Source organism: Poromitra crassiceps (assembly GCF_964638095.1).
Source record: "Poromitra crassiceps genome assembly, contig: HAP1_SCAFFOLD_1162, whole genome shotgun sequence".
NCBI classification, from domain to species: domain Eukaryota; kingdom Metazoa; phylum Chordata; class Actinopteri; order Beryciformes; family Melamphaidae; genus Poromitra; species Poromitra crassiceps.
Genome location: NW_028151248.1, coordinates 22,501 through 38,808, shown reverse-complemented (window position 1 = coordinate 38,808; position 16,308 = coordinate 22,501). Strand labels below are relative to the sequence as shown.

Sequence of the window (16,308 nt, the reverse complement as noted above, 5' to 3'; positions counted from 1 at the left end):
AACAATGGCCAGAAAGTGCAGAGGGCATTTTGTTTCTGTTTAGAATTTTGGCACAATCAGTATATAGCACCACCAAACTGCACCATTCTGCCAAGCAGTCTGTTTGGAGAGTAATCCTGTATGTTGAAGCACATTCACACAAACATGAGAGTGGCACTGGCGTCTTAGCAACAGCTGGAGAAACAAGATTACCCCTATCAGCAGTGTGCAGCACTTTTACTTCTGGAGACCAGTGTGCTAGAGAGAGCTCATCGTCAAAGAGAGGGGGATGCAGAGAGAGCGAGGGGCTGATGGAGCACATCTATTCTGGCCCGTGGAGCCTCTCTCAGAGGAACAGTCTTTCAAAGTAATCTCTTTCAGTGTAATCACTTTCACTTTGCTCTCTAAATGTTGTGAAAAGCCGATGGCTTATCCTCAGTTGGTATTTCAAGGCAGAGAATTGTTGCATTCCATCTCTACCCCTTTTTCTTTCCATCATAATCATCACCTTTTCTCATCGCATCTTCTTTGCTGCTGTTGCAAATGCATTTCCTGGCTTGTTTTAACCTACTTAGATGCCTGATGGGTGGGGCTTACCACATAAGACAATACAATGAGAGCCACAGATTTACACATTTACAAGAAGTATATTTAGTATACGGTACTATCCTTTGATTGAGAACTTACCTAATGTTATCTGAATTATCCGGATTCGGTAAACCCCATCCATCGAGAGCTCCGAAGAGGCTAAAACAAATGCTAACAATTTATTTGCAGCTTCTGTCAGCCCAGGTCTGATTATCACGTTGATCATCTCATAGCCTTTTAAGGGTGACACCTTTTAGGGCTGATGCCTTTTTGTCCCTCCTTGTTTGAAGGACACTATTGAAGCATGTTAAGACGAGGGAAAACTGATTTTGTTCTCTAACAAAGATCGCAATTGTTACCTGGGGAAGATTTTCCTGCCACCTGATACTTAAAGCGCATCTGTCTAAAGAATGTCTGACTAAGTTCACATAGTAAAAACAATACACACAACGGGTGCTCAAAAGACTCGTAAAGATCACATACTCTCACACGCACAGAAACAAAATAGCAAAAGAACACAATTCCATGGTTTCCTTTTTGTTTTTCGCCAAACTCAAGTACCGTTGGCCTCGGGCGAGGCTTTAGGGTTAAGTCCTTTCCTCATGTAGTTCTACTCATCAGCACCAGTAGAAATTCAGCTGGTCCTGAAGCCTCCCAACCCCCCCTCCCATCCCCTCCCCTCCCCCTACCCCATGCCACTCCTCACTTCTCACTCCCTTAGGGTAGCAGTCATTAATTGGTGGCAGTCCAGCTCCCCTCGCAGCTCCAGTGGCCCTGGCAACTTCATGCCCGTCTTCTGGTCCACACACCAGCACTTCCCCCGCTGGCCGTCACGCGCTGGGTGACACTGTGGGCATAATGCACAGGACATGGCAGTGAAAAGATATGACAGCATAGCGGGCTTTCAGTTCTTTTTGCCACAGGTTCGTCTAGACAGATGGTATGCTAATAAACAGGCTAGCTAGTTTTTTTACTTTCAGCTACTAAACAACAGGCTAGAGACCAGTGTGAGTATCTTGAAACAATAGCAGGTGGGAGAGTCCTCATTCTCTGAGTTAATATATTCACCATGAGCCCTTGGGATGCCCACCCCATGAACTTTAAATTTTAATTTGATAGCAGTACAGTTCTATAGATAGAACAGAGAACATTTACCGTGTAAATTTGTACTTTGCCTGTACTGACTTAAAAATAGCCTTGCGAGACCAGTTACAATCTTCTAGCCATTTCTATTGTGCCATGAAATGATTCCCAATGGTCCCTGATGACCTGTGCTGTGCTTGCCAATGAGTTTTACTATAGCGCAATTTGAGTTAAACAGTTAACAGATGCCTTTGAATCGGCCTCAGAAGGACACTATAAAGACCAGACAGGGTTTCTCTAACCGTGTTACACAATCAACGTAACGCCGACTCTGGATCCCTGGTGCCTTTAGCAGGCTTTTCCTTTTATCACTCACTCTGCGTCTGTTGCTTTGATTGCACATACGCCTCACGGCAGGCTGCACAGTCTTATCTGTGTTTTTATGTGCACTGATTCTCTTACTCTTATCTACACACAGTTGCCCAATCTTACAAAGGCAGAATAACACATCGCACACACACACACACACGCACGTACGTCGTACGGACGCACACGCACACACACACGCACACACACACACACACACACACACACACACACACACACACACACACACACACACTCAAAACCTAACTGCATCCAAAAGCTAATAGCATTCATCACGGCAATGATGTGATTATTGTCCAACAGTTTGGGAAAACACTTTACACAGTTCAGCAGCTGTTTATTTCTGGAGGTAAATCACTTTTTGTGTGCCTAAAGAGAAATGAGGTTTTGGCATTTGCACGCTCTCACAAATCAGTTTGGAGACAGGTTTATTCGTGTTGATCTTGATCTGGCAAGTCAATATTTCCTCCACTGCAGCCGTGTTTGGTGCTTTGTCTCAAAGAATGCCGGTGCAGTTTGAAGGGGGACTGTTTGGTATAAGAATAAACTATAATGGGTTAAATATCCGATTAATAGCTAGCTACCAGTATAAGTGGCTAAATAGTGGCCTGCAAAGTAACTGAATCCCAGGGCTGCTTATAATCATAATGACAGTGTGCTTGAAGTCACAAACCTGCTTGGCGTGGAAATCTCCATTCTTGTCACAGTTGGGTATGGGGATTGTGTAGAGATCATCATGTGTGCGGGTGTTTGATGCCAGCCTGTCCAGTGCTCTCTGAAGCTCTGCACGACACGGAGCCTGTAGGACAAAATAACAAGACTGTCATCAGTTTTGGAATAAACATGCATAGACACCTGCAGGGTTCCTATACAGGTCATAAACATGCATATACACCTGCAGGGTTCCTATACAGGTCATAAACATGCATATACACCTGCAGGGTTCCTATACAGGTCATACACTTGCATAGACACCTGCATGGTTCCTATACAGGTCATAAACATACATAGACACCTGCAGGGTTCCTAGACAGGTCATAAACATGCATAGACACCTGCAGGGTTCCTATACAGGTCATAAATATGCATAGACACCTGCAGGGTTCCTAGACAGGTCATAAACATGCATAGACACCTGCAGGGTTCCTATACAGGTCATAAACATGCATAGACACCTGCAGGGTTCCTATACAGGTCTGAAAAGTGTGCAAAAGAATGGGTCCCCCCAATCTCCAGGTATCAAAATAGCCACACACTAGAAAGCAAAGCAATCATGAAAAAGTTTGGGTAAAGTCTGGAAATCAGCCACCAAGTATAGTAAAGGTAACATTTCAATTAGTCATGTGAAGCAACGAACATTGATGTAATAGAATTTTAAAGTGGAAAATATTTAGGAACCCTGTAGACAGATAAAGCAGGAAATAGAAAATGCTGCTTTTTTGGTATTGTCCTTTATTGGACTCCTATTTTGTGTTATCCACAACAGAAGGTCCCTTTAAATTACATTTTTCTTTTTATATTGGACTGGAGGTAGTTAGAGTGTTTTACAGCTCTGTGATGGCCTACCTACACAATCTATATTTCACCTCCTGAGCATATTGATTCCAATGCTAATACTCTAATGTGGGAACTCACTGACTGCTAGATGGCACTCAGTAGAGCACATAGGCCTACCTCCACCAACACTCTGCAATTATTATGCTAGTTACACATGTTGGGTTTTCACCAAAAGTTAATAATTTCTTCCATGCCCCATTACCAACTTGTTTCCTATCAGGACACAACACCACAGGCCAATCAAAACTAGATTTGTTCAGTGGCCATTAGGGCTACCACTGTACCAAATTAGCAGAGTGGTTACCTCAGAATGGTATGGTAAAGTAAAGGTAAAGTCTCCAGATTGTCACACAATGTGTGAAATTTGTTCTCCGCATTTGACCCATCCCCTGGGGGAGCGGTGAGCGGCAGCAGCGCTGCGCTCGGGAATCATATGGTGATCTAACCCCCCCAATTCCAACCCTTTTGATGCTGAGTGCCAAGCAGGGAGGCAAATGGGTCCCATTTTTATAGTCTTTGGTATGACTGGGCCGGGGATCGAACTCATGACCTCCCAGTCTCAGGGCGGACACTCAGACCACAAGGCCACTGAGCTGGTAATGGTGTGTCCCCATGTTGTTTGATTGCACCAATAATGGAGGGTTTGCCTCTTCTTATGCCCGCGCAGAGGCCACAAAGTTTGATGGTGTTATGTGAATCCACTCCAGTCATATGTTATATGGCTTTTTGTGAGAAGCCACGTCCCCTTTGGCCAATTGGTGTGACAAGTTTATCAGTTCTTCCTTTGCTCCATGACCAATATTTGCACAAAGTTTTGTGCAAATCCATTGATAACTGACTGAGATATTCTACTATCAGTCAAACAGTCAGTCAGTCAGTCGGACAGACAGACAGACAGACAGACAGACAGACAGACAGACAGACAGACATAAACAGACAGACAGAATATGGTGGGGGGTAATCAGCAGCAAGATAACCGCAAAGGCATTAAAGACCATAACCCAATAGAGATCAGTACACCATCAGGATTATAGATGACCCATCGCACCCACTGCATACTGAGAATGACCTTCTACCCTTTGGGTGAAGGTACAAAACACTTCCTCCTTCATGCCAGGGAACATCCAGGTCCTCGATCAAAGGTATACCAGGCAAATGCACTATTCTCGCTCTTACATCTACACTTTAATCTCAAACACTTATTATTGACAATTCATGAAGCCCCCGTGTATTGTTGATGTGCTTAATGTCTATTTTATTGTGTGTGTTCATTATGTGCAAATCAAACCCCCCTCAGCAATAAAGGTTGTCATTCATTCATGAAAAAGCTATAAACAAAAGAATGTTGCAATAGCTGATGCATTGAGTAAAAAACACAATGTTTGTTGTCACAATGTCAGCAGCTCAACTTAAAAACAATCTGTTCACAAATATACCTACCGTAATTTACTTCAAAGTCACTTTTCCTGAAATAGTTGTATTCTTTATTTTTGCTAAATAAAAAAAACACCATAATGCAAAAGCAAAACAATCAAGCAAACATTTATACATAGAAAGTAAAACCCTGAATGAAAACTGATTTTAGAGTCTGGTTTTTACAATGTTGAATCAGCATTTTGCATGGTGATAACGTACACCTGGCTGTGCTTTATTTCACAAAGCGACCATTAAATGAAATGTTACAGTCTGCAAATAACTCATTTTGTGCAATTTATAACCTGACTGTTGTTATCATGCTTGTGGCTTTGGAGCTATAAACTGGAATGTGAAACACCTGCTAGAGCTGTGGCGTGCTGTGCAAAGGGGATTTTCATTTGTTGTTTGCGCTGAAACTGATAAAGGCGTCGGAAGGGCATTTCTCTCACCAGCGCGGCCTTGGTGTCCTCCCTGGCATTGTTGCTCCTCTGATTTGTGGATTTGGAGGGGTGTCGGGCCAGGGTCTTCTGTATGCAGCGCTTATCCTGTGGACTGCACCGGATATTGCTGTTGTTTGGATGCTCGGGGATGATCTCATCCTGTCTGTCCATGGCTGCAGCACAACAAGAGGAACAATACAACATCATCTGTCAGAGGTGTAACATTATCAGAAACATTTGTGACGTGATCACATTGAGGTATAATCGTATAATAAGCATTACTTTTGGCTAGGGTTGTCATGATACTAGAATTCCTAACTTTGATATGGATGACAACAGGAAATTGGAGTCCGCACACTAGATGCTGCTCCCACCATTTATTGGTATTAGCACAGAAAGTTAGCCTGATATTCAGACTGAATCGTCAACTCATAAACTCATTTCCTCTTCTCGCCAAATCCACAACTGTGACGTGGGCGTGGCTTCGAAGGTCTGGAGCCAGGCTAACAAAAAGTGGGACATGAAACAGATAGAGAGACACACCTTCAAATACCTTTGGAATGGGGGAAATGACAACACATCAAGAGGCATAAGAATAAACGCAGACAGATGGGCGAACAGACACACGCTTCTAATCTAGGCCTGATAAAAACGAATGAAAAACTTTGCACTTACACAGCAAATTACCCCTGCTCTAGTCATCAGCCTATCCAAAGACTTTTAGCTTGCTGATGCAACAGATACCCACCAATGATAGAGAGGGAAAAATCAGTATTATGTTTGATTTTCCATTAAGAGAAAGCACTGCTGGTATCGATCATTATCTCAATGGTATCGATACTGTTGCAAATGAGTATTGTATCCATTTCAAATGTATGTATGTAAATTATACTATCAACACATATTGATACCTGTTGCAAATGAGTATTGTATCTGTTTAATTTTTTTGTATCAATACTATTGATACTTTTGACAATCTTACTTTTGGCAACATCCATTAATTTAACAGTTTATTAATTTATCCACTCCCCTATTCCGCTCACTACACTGCCTTCCCATCTCTGCACGCATCAAATTGGAGACTCAGGTACTCGCCTACAGGACAGTACATCACCCTTCCCTCCCTACTCAGGTACTCACCTACAGGACAGTACATCACACTTAACTTCCCTCCCTATCTGCAATCTATGGTCAGGTTCCAAACCTCCCTCCGCTCCTCGACCCCACGATCGCTCCTCCACCCCTATGTGGGCTCCGAAGTCGCTCATTCTGGTCGCAACTCTTCTCTTCCCTGGTGAGCTCCCCCCTTCTGTCAGCGCAGCCGAATCACTGCCCATCTTTCAGCGGAGACTAAAGACACATCTCTTCTCTCTCTAAAGTCTTAGCTGATGAAGAATGTGATGCACAGTTGGTTTCACCACTGTTGACAAAATGTACTATTGTAAGTTGCTTTGGACAAAAGTGACTGTTAAATGATGTAATCTAATTACAACAGGTATTATTAAAAAACAAACAATGTTTTCTACAGTATACCCATATTCCACCACAAATAATAACTTGCTTGGTTGTCAGATATAGAGCAGGAGCTGCTCCACTGCTCCTCCTCCTTTCCTCCTATATAGCTGCTGTCCCATACAGCTGAACATACAGTGATGAAATGTAGGCTAAAAATGAGGCCAGGTTAACCTCAAGGACACCGAGCTGTGTTCCCGCTCTGGGGGGTAATCTGTACCTCAGCTCTTGCCCTGGTACTTCTCAACTGCTGCACCACATCCATGCCACTGGCACTGTGGCATTCTAAACCATACCACCCCCATCCTGCCCACCCCCCTGTCCATTGTGGTCCGTGCCACATTCACCTCTTTGCATCCCTGTAATCCTGTAGTTCTGTGGCCCTGCAGGCAGCCAGCTGCTTCCTCAGGAAATGCCCCCCCCCCCCCACACACACACCTCCCCTCCACACTCCAGCCCTCCACAACAATCTCTCCCTCCCCGTGCCAGATGGAGGTTGTTACAGGGTATTTTGCACTGTCACAAGTGGGCATGACTGGAAGTGGGTGTCGGGGGGGGGGGGGGGGGGGTGCATCCTTGCATGTGTGAGTGTGTGTGCGTTGGCACGCGCGCGGGGGGGGGGAGCAGCATATCATAAGATTGGCAGGATGAGGAATAAAGTGTGTGTGTTTTGGTGTGTGTACGTGCATTTTGGATTTTCACCATTGGCCTTTAAGAGTTGGCAGCGGCTGGTTTGCGCTTGGTCTCTGCTCGTAACCCGTGGCATTTCACAGATTATTGGCACTGCAATCAAAGCAGCTAAAGCCCATGGTCTTTGGAGTGGTGCTTGCTCTGATCACGGAACAGATCTGAGACCTGCTTAGTGTCTCAGGTCACTGCCAGGCATACAATAATTGGCAATAACACACTAAAGGTAGGTCAGTAGCCTCCTTAATCTCATGCAATGTGGTTGCTGCGTTTTCTCAGATCTAAAATGTTACTTTTTTTCTTTTTTTATCGCCTCACTCAAGAATGAAGAATTAGCAACCAGAGCACGCTTTTCTTTATATTGCTGTGCTTGAAATACCTGCTGAAGCTTTAGTCACGATCAATAGTTGGGCCGTGTTCTCGTAACAAGACTAGATTTTTGACAGTTCGGCAATAGGAAGTGGAAGGGTAGTTTCTTTGAAGTTCATTGACAGCGCTGTTGCTTGGCTAGGGCTTAGCGGGGGGGTGGGGGGTGGGTGGGAGTGTCTCTTGACTGTTTGTATTTTTAGTCTTGTTGCCGTTAGCCTTGCTCATCAGCACTTTCTTCCACAAGACCCAACAGGGTTTCAGCTGTTTCCCCCACTCCCAAGTTGTTCTTTCCCCTCTTTTGCCAGTTCGCAGTTTTCCGCGCTCTTTCACAGGGCGAGCCAAAGTGATTTAGAAGTGGGTCAGGGGTGCCATGTCCTGTTTGCTACCACTGCTGTTTTCCAGGGAGGAAGTCGCCACTTCTCTGTGTGGTTTCATTAGAATTGGAATCCTTTGACAAAGGCTTTACGCCGAAACGTCCGATTTTTCTCTGCCCAATAAAAGGCTTTTTTTCAAATTAGCCTAGCGTGAGTGCCGGCTCTCCTCCTTCATTGTTATCTATTATCCAGGCACCCGGTCTGTTTTTCATATAAGGAGTTGTGCGCTTTACCTCAATTCTTCTTTCATTTGAATTGGATCAGCAGCTCTTGGCTTTTAACATGTAATTCCCACAATGCATTATCAGGCCTGTGTAGCCGATAATGCACTGCAGAGCCAGTCACAGGTGCACAGCAAAGCTGAAGGAGATAATGCACTGCAGAGCCAGTCACAGGTGATAATGCACTGCAGAGCCAGTCACAGGTGATAATGCACTGCAGAGCCAGTCACAGGTGATAATGCACTGCAGAGCCAGTCACAGGTGATAATGCACTGCAGAGCCAGTCACAGGTGCACAGCAAAGCTGAAGGAGTTGAGTTGGATCAAGGTCATAAAAACATGCTTGGAATCAGAAACAGCACACCCTTGTCTTCTGTGTTCTTTTGGAACTCTATATCAAGTCATAAACAATGTCTGTCTTCTTGACAATATAAGCATTATCTTAATACCGCTACCTGTCAGCAATGGCTCAATGGAAGACAGACGTGCCATTGGAATCAGTTCAAGGAAAGCTTTACGTGGAAAACCTCAAAGGGAAATATCCTTCACGGTGCTCAATGCTCATATTGACTGGTAGAGCGCGTTTAGATTGATAGCCTACTTGTACTACCATGGCTCTTGACATCTGAGTCAATAGATGATACAGATCCTTTACTTACTTAATAGTGGTTATGGCTTATTTCTGTTCTATTAAATATAGTATACAGGGAGGAGTCACAAGACACATGAAGTGAGAGAGGGGAAACAATGCAACAAAGGTCACATTTAAATCCCTGCACTGAAATACTATTCTGTCATTTAATCTAGAATTTAATCTTGACCAAGTTGTTTCAGATTCTTCTCCCATTGTCTCCCCAATTGTCCTTGGCCAATTCTCCCTGCTGTCCCGGTCGCTGCTCCACCCCCTCTGCCGATCTGGGGAGAGCCGTAGACTATCACATGCCTCCTCCGATACATGTGCAGTCGCCATCCAGTTCTTTTCGCCTGACAGTGAGGAGTTTCACCGGCAGGGCGTAGCCGTAGCGCGTGGGAGGATCACATTATTCGCCCCAGTTCCCCTCCCCCCCGAACAGGTTTCCCCCTGACTGACCAGAGGAGGCACTAGTGCAGGGACCAGGACACATACCCCACCGGCTTCCCAACCGCAGACACGGCCAATTGTTTCATAGGAACATCTGACCAAGGCAGAAGTACCGGAATTGAACCCGGGTCTCCGTGGTGGTAGGCGAGTGCTTTCCGCTACAATACGCACACACCCCACTATTAAAATCATAATTTCCTTTTCTTTTTGAACACACCACCACTGAAGTGAGATCATTTTCTTTTCTTTTATTGAATCAATAAGTGCCATTCTCTTCTTTCAAAACTGCTTTGGAAACAAGTGGAATTAGCCCACCCCCCACCCCCCCAATGGCTGAACTTTTCATCTGTTAAGAATACGTTTTCACGGCTCGATTAAATTACTTGTTTAGGCAGACTGTTGTTGTTTTTGCAGTGGGCTGTTTCAGTCAAGTGCTATGAAACTTGCTGAGCCACTAGGAAGCCCCTGATCACACATCCTTATTGGGAATAATGTCAGCTGTTGCCAAATGACCTGACTGATGCTGTGGCAATGCACCAATGTAGCTTCTCTGTCCGGCTGACCCACTGTAGGTAAGTAGACTGACTCCTTTAGCCCCTCCCCCCTCCCTCCACTACCCACTCAACCCGCAGCAATCGGCACACAGATCTGACAACTCCCCCCTACTCTAAAGTTGACTTCAGTTGTGGCCACAAAATGTACCATGACATGAGAGGAAATAGCAAAGCAATAGCGCTATCAATATTGCCAACATTCTGACATAATGTTACTCGTTCATGTTCACCGAATATGGGGGTTATAAATTGTAATAAAACCAACCTACAGTGGCTGTAAAACTTGATTAAAAAAGAGACAGAAAACATTCTTGGTAGAACCAAGGTCAGTAGGGCTCAGGCGGTTCTCCTTTGTGACATTCGATTCTCTGGGTCTATTGAACTGAGAGCAGCTACTTTAGATAAATTAATACTCTTTGGGTAGCAGTGCTGAAAAATGTTTTGTAATGCTTTGTTAAGTGGTTGTTTTTCCAGTGTCTAGCATGGCTAGCTCCAAAAGCAGCTAGGCTCACTACCAAAAACTCCTGTCAGTCAACAGTGGGAGCTGCCAGAGTAGCAGAGCAGCGTGTTCCAGGCCGAAGATTTCTTTGAACCAGTTCATCATCATCATGATCAGTGAAAGAAAAGTGTTCAAGACTCTCTCTGCTCTAACAAAGCCACTACTTTAACTCCTTTTCTTATTTGTTTTACTTACAAATGTCATTTTTCTAAGGAGAAAAAAGACAAAAATGAGGAGCAATATATGTGAAATACATTTTAACTGCTCATCCCTACTACTTCCAAGTTGCACACATCTTTTTTATTTTTTATTGTAGCGTGAATTTTTAGTAGGAGTATATATGCTGCTAAATAATAAGCCACTGTGGAACTTAGGCCACACAAATTGTGACGGCGATGTTAAAATCATGCATCAAAGTTTGCAGCAGATTTAATTTTGCTGATCTTGGATGAAAGAAGAATTTAGATACTTAAGATACAGCCAAAATAGTTTGAAAAACCGTGAAATATTCCAGCCTAAGGCATGCAGGTCTGGTGTTGTCTGTGATAAATGAGATATAATATAACACATATCCAAGTCGTGTGAGCGGGTGTGGGACAGGGTGAAAATGACTGAAGGATAAGAATATAAACACTTGCGCAGTGCTCCCAAAGGGTGCTCATTTTCACCACTTAGATCATCATGATCATCATCAGCAAAATCATCATCGTTTATCCTGACACAAATGAAAATAAAACACACTTTACAGCGGTGTGTGGCCATTTCCCGCCTTTACTGCCTCCACTGAGACTCAATAGTTTCTGGTTTCAGGCAACATTCTTTTCTTCTGGACAGAAATATGTTTGAAGAGAGCTGAATTTGTGGCAGTCATCCATCACTAACAATCTCACTTAAGTAGTTCAAGTCAACCTCATTCTACAGGGACGTAAATCAGTAGGCTGCGTGGCCTCCCATCACTGCTGCTTAGTCTACATGTATAGCCATATTGCTTCCAGTTGCAGTGAACTGGGTAATCCTAGCCATATATCGCTTTGTTGATGCACTTTGACTGCATGTGATGAATAGAGCCATGAATAGAGGGAAACCTGCAGTAGCACTGAATGAGGTCAAACTATTTTAGGTTATATCATTAACTTCATTTTGAATGGATTGTTCTTGTTTCAGGATAGGTACGGATCAGGGCTTTGATTGGGATTGAAAGCTTTAAAAAAAGAAGGCCGTATTACAACAGTTCTACTACCCAATGCAGTGATTTAGGATTGTTTTGACTAGAGCAGGGGTTCCCAAACTTAAGAATGCCGTGGCCCACTTTGAAATCTGAAAATCCTCCGGGGCCCAACCAACCCTTTAATCACAACTCTGATCAACACACGAGACTAAGATGATGTATTTCCCTATATATTTTTTATATATATTTTTTTTTTATTTCATTAACAGAGCATGTGAGTATTTCCCTATATATTTTTTATATTATATATGTTTTTATTTCATTAACAGAGCATGTGAATTTGGGCATAAGGGAAATTAATAATCCATCCTCATACAAAAACATTTCGACAAAATACCCAAAAGCAGATTGTCAACATTTTCTCCCCCCTTACTCACCAGAAGTATTTGCATGCATAACACATTTATTGAGACAAAATGTGATGAGCAACAACAGAAGAAATCAATCCACAACAAGCTCTTAATGCTAGGCTTTAAAAAATGCTACCTTATCTGTAATGGGGCGACTCGTGGGTACCCATTGAACCAATTTCCATTCAGATAAATTGAGCTGAGAGGTCAAGGGACCCCTTTGAAATAGTTTTCCCTCGCCCAAATTTAACCTATGTTTGGAGCGTTATTTAGCCCCCTTCCCGACAAGCTAGCATATTATGCTTGGCACCAATGGATGCCTTAGGTCTTCTAGTTTCTTCTGATAACAGGCTCTCCACTGTAGCTTTAAAAATGACCCTGCTACAGCCATTTGATTGGAGTTTTGGCAGACCACTCGCGGCCCACCTGCAGTACCTCCACGGCCCACTTGTGGGCCGCGGCCCACACTTTGGGAATCACTGGACTAGGGTATATTTCTGCGGTCTGGCACATTTGTGATATGGTTGGATGACTTGTCATAAACAAAATATTCATGAAAGGCATAAATGAACATTAATGACCACGGCTCAACCCAGATGTTATCAATAAGTGATCTGGATTGCTGCAATCTTCCTGGCACATTGGCTTGAGAGACTGCTTTAATATGAACTCGCAGCACTTTGATATTTACTGTCCCCTTCAGATTAGCCATGGCCGAGACAATGTTGGATTGTTTGTGTATCTCTACCTCCGCAGCTCCGACACTAGACGGGGGTCCCTCTCCTGTGGAGGAAGGCAATTAGCTAATCACATTGACTCCTTCATAAGAGTCCCAGCTGTACAAACACAAAGTAAGCAAATACACAACACTAGGGGACATCTGCTTTGGCACCGACAAAGTACTCCCACATCTTTCATCAGTTCGTAACTCTCAAACAACAACAAAAACTGACGAAGAGCCTTTCCTCGTTAAGAGCAAGGAGAATGTAGGTTAGCATGCTGGTTTGATCAAGTAAGTTGACTTGAGGCCGCAGGTCTACGCGAATACTTGACGGCTTCTTTCGTCCAACTCGTTTGCTGCCTGTAGGTGTAGGGTTCTTCATTTCTGACATCTGTATCAGTTTGTAAATAATATCCGCTTCACAGTCAGAGGGAAGCATTTGAATAGGACACCAGGGGAGACGCGGCTGGAATGTTGGAGTGGATGCCAACGCATGCATGAAGATTTATTTCTAAGTATTAAGATAGAGAGGCTTTCTAAGAATGGGCTATTAAGAAGCACTAAGAAGCTGCCTTTAGTCCTTGACATAAGATGCAGCATAGTATGGTGTTGCTATGGAAATTGATTTCAAGAAAAGCCTTAAGGTTGATCAATCTTGGAGCATAGACATTTTGAACCAAGGAAAAGGGACTGTTAGCTTTAAATATTTGCCACCCTAATATATACGGTATTAACTTTACTTAAGTAGTCTTTGCACTGGCACTTGGCCTTGAAAATGTTGTGACATAATCATCAGCCAACACTAACAAAATGTTCTGATGCAGTATTACTAGATGTGATGCTTATATCAGTCTGTACACCTAAATTCCCTTCAGTGGCCCGTCAACATCTGGCTCTATCACTCGTGTCCTTTTCAGTAGGAATTCTCATGGATTTTAAAAACCCTCTTCTATTTTTATCTAGCATGTTCACTGTTGCTAGGAGTGGGGCGGTGTGGGACATGTATTCAGGAGATGCACCCCCTGGTTTAATAATGAATAAGTACGCTGAATGCGCCGCAAAGGAGGAGACCTCCTCCTACTTGTGCCTGGAGTTGCTCTCGCTCCTCTCCTGCGCTCCTCTGACCGTCTCTCCCGTGCCGTGCCAGGGTTTACATTGAACATTCTTATACAGGACATCTGAGCTGAGGAAGAAGAAGAATTGATTTACAGTGGGGTTTATTGGGCAGAGCTTCCCTGCTTTGTTATGACAGGCTCCAGGGGTGAGAAGGAGCGGTGGAGTCAAACAAAACTCGGCACTCGGATTACAGAACACCAAAAACAAAACTTCTGAACTTTGAAAAATGTTCCATCTATCGCCGCCCCACCCTGGAGAAATGAACAGAGGACCAAAGACCGCCCCCCCAACCCCTCCCCACACACACACACCCCCTCCACTCCCAGTTCTATCCCCACAATGGAGCATCAAAGAGCATAAACAATGTTTAGGGAGAGCATTCTGCAAGATTAACCAGTGCGGATGGATGGAGCTGGGCCAAGCTGAGGCAGCCTTGCTTTTTTATCATGCTCTGCACAGCTTTCCTCTTCTTTCTGATTCCGTTCAGTCACGCTATGTGCCGGGCCTAACCTATGCTGGCCCCGCACAGAGAGCACAAGGCTCTCATTTGGGCTCTGGCAGCCAGAGTGCCGATGAGCTCATCCTCGTGAAGGAGCTGGACGCGGTGGGCGATGCGCTCGAAGGCTCGTGAGGGCTGGGAGGGGGGAGTGGTGCACCCAGGGCCAGGGGAAACACATGCTGCAATGGAGAGAGTCTCTGGGAGTTTTATGTTGGCCAGGTTGATCCAGAACGTTGGTGTTCTGGCACTAGCACAGAGCCTATTGCCATTGGTAGTAACATTCTGGGAACGCAGACTCAGTGGAAGCAACGTTGAGCCAATTAGTAGATGATCCTGAAAACACATTTTAACAATCGGAAGACACGTTTAACAATGGCGTCATACGCCATAATGGAAATCAGCACCATGACAAATGGTTTGTAATCTTTCCCTACTTGTGGAGCAGAGGGAGAAGGACGGCAGGAACAGTTTCATCAGCAGTATGCAGGAAGAAGTGGAAGTCCTAAGGAGCGAACTGGAACAGCATTAGGCAAATAACACTGAGTACCAAACATCCTACTGCATCAAAGTGGAAACGGGCTGCCTGCTTTGTAAGAAGAACGCAACTACAGAGGGTAAAGGATCCAACATGCTGAGACAAGTGTGGTAGACATCTCCAGTAGAAGACGACTTAGACATCTGCAGCAGAGAGCAGGAGGAGGAGGAGGAGGAGGAGGAGGAGGAATGGGGGCATCCATGGAAGAGCAAGTGAATTACTGATTGCAGAGAGCCCTAATAGCCCCAGACTGGCCACACTCCATTACAGAGTCATTTCATACAGCAGACAGGCAGCTTTTATTACCTCCTCTCATTACAAACACACTCTCTCTCTCACACACACACACACACACACACACACACACACACACACACACACACACACACACACACACACACACACACACACACATACACACACACACACACACACACACACACACACACAGACACACACACACACACACTCACTTACACCCTCACAACCCCCGACAATGCATTTCTGCCTGCACTACATGGCTACCTGCATGTGCACATGAAGGACCTCAGTCTAACATTGACATAAGAAGATGTTTGCAGACACAAAGGTTGCAGGTGACGTCAATGATTGTTTTCAGCGTCTGTCCAAAACAAATGCTCGATTCTTTTGAGCTAGGCAATATATCGTTATCCTGATATGAGACTAGATACCATCTTAGATTTTGGATATTGTAATATTGTGATATGGCATAAGCTGCATTACAGTAAAGTGATGTACTTTCTATTTCTGTTCTATTATTACCCTGTACCCAATTAGTCATTATATCCACAATCCACATTACTGATTATTATTTATCAAAAATCTCATTGTGTAAATATTTTGTGAAAGCACCAATAGTCAGGGAAGGAAACCCTGCCAATGCATACAGTACTTACAACTGAACATTTAGCGCACTTTGTAGAAAATACCAAGACATATATACTGTAGCTTGCGCAAACACACAGACACACACACACACACACACACACACACACACACACACACACACACACACACACACACACACACACACACACACACACACACACACACACACACACACACACACACACACACACATGTACAGAGACA

At 44.1% G+C, this 16,308-nt stretch overlaps 1 protein-coding gene across 1 annotated transcript in view; it reads right to left on the bottom strand.

Annotated features, from left to right (window-relative positions):
• Positions 1-1,274: 1,274 nt before the first annotated feature.
• Positions 1,275-16,308, bottom strand: part of LOC310771752 (insulin-like growth factor-binding protein 4) — a 17,220-nt gene continuing 2,186 nt past the window's right edge. The window contains exons 2-4 of the mRNA XM_083664283.1: positions 5,460-5,623; positions 2,711-2,836; positions 1,275-1,414 (exon numbers count right to left, since the gene is read on the bottom strand). Coding sequence (XP_083520409.1) covers positions 1,277-1,414; positions 2,711-2,836; positions 5,460-5,623 — 428 coding nt within the window. The 3' untranslated portion in view covers positions 1,275-1,276. The remainder of the gene's footprint in view (positions 1,415-2,710; positions 2,837-5,459; positions 5,624-16,308) is intronic.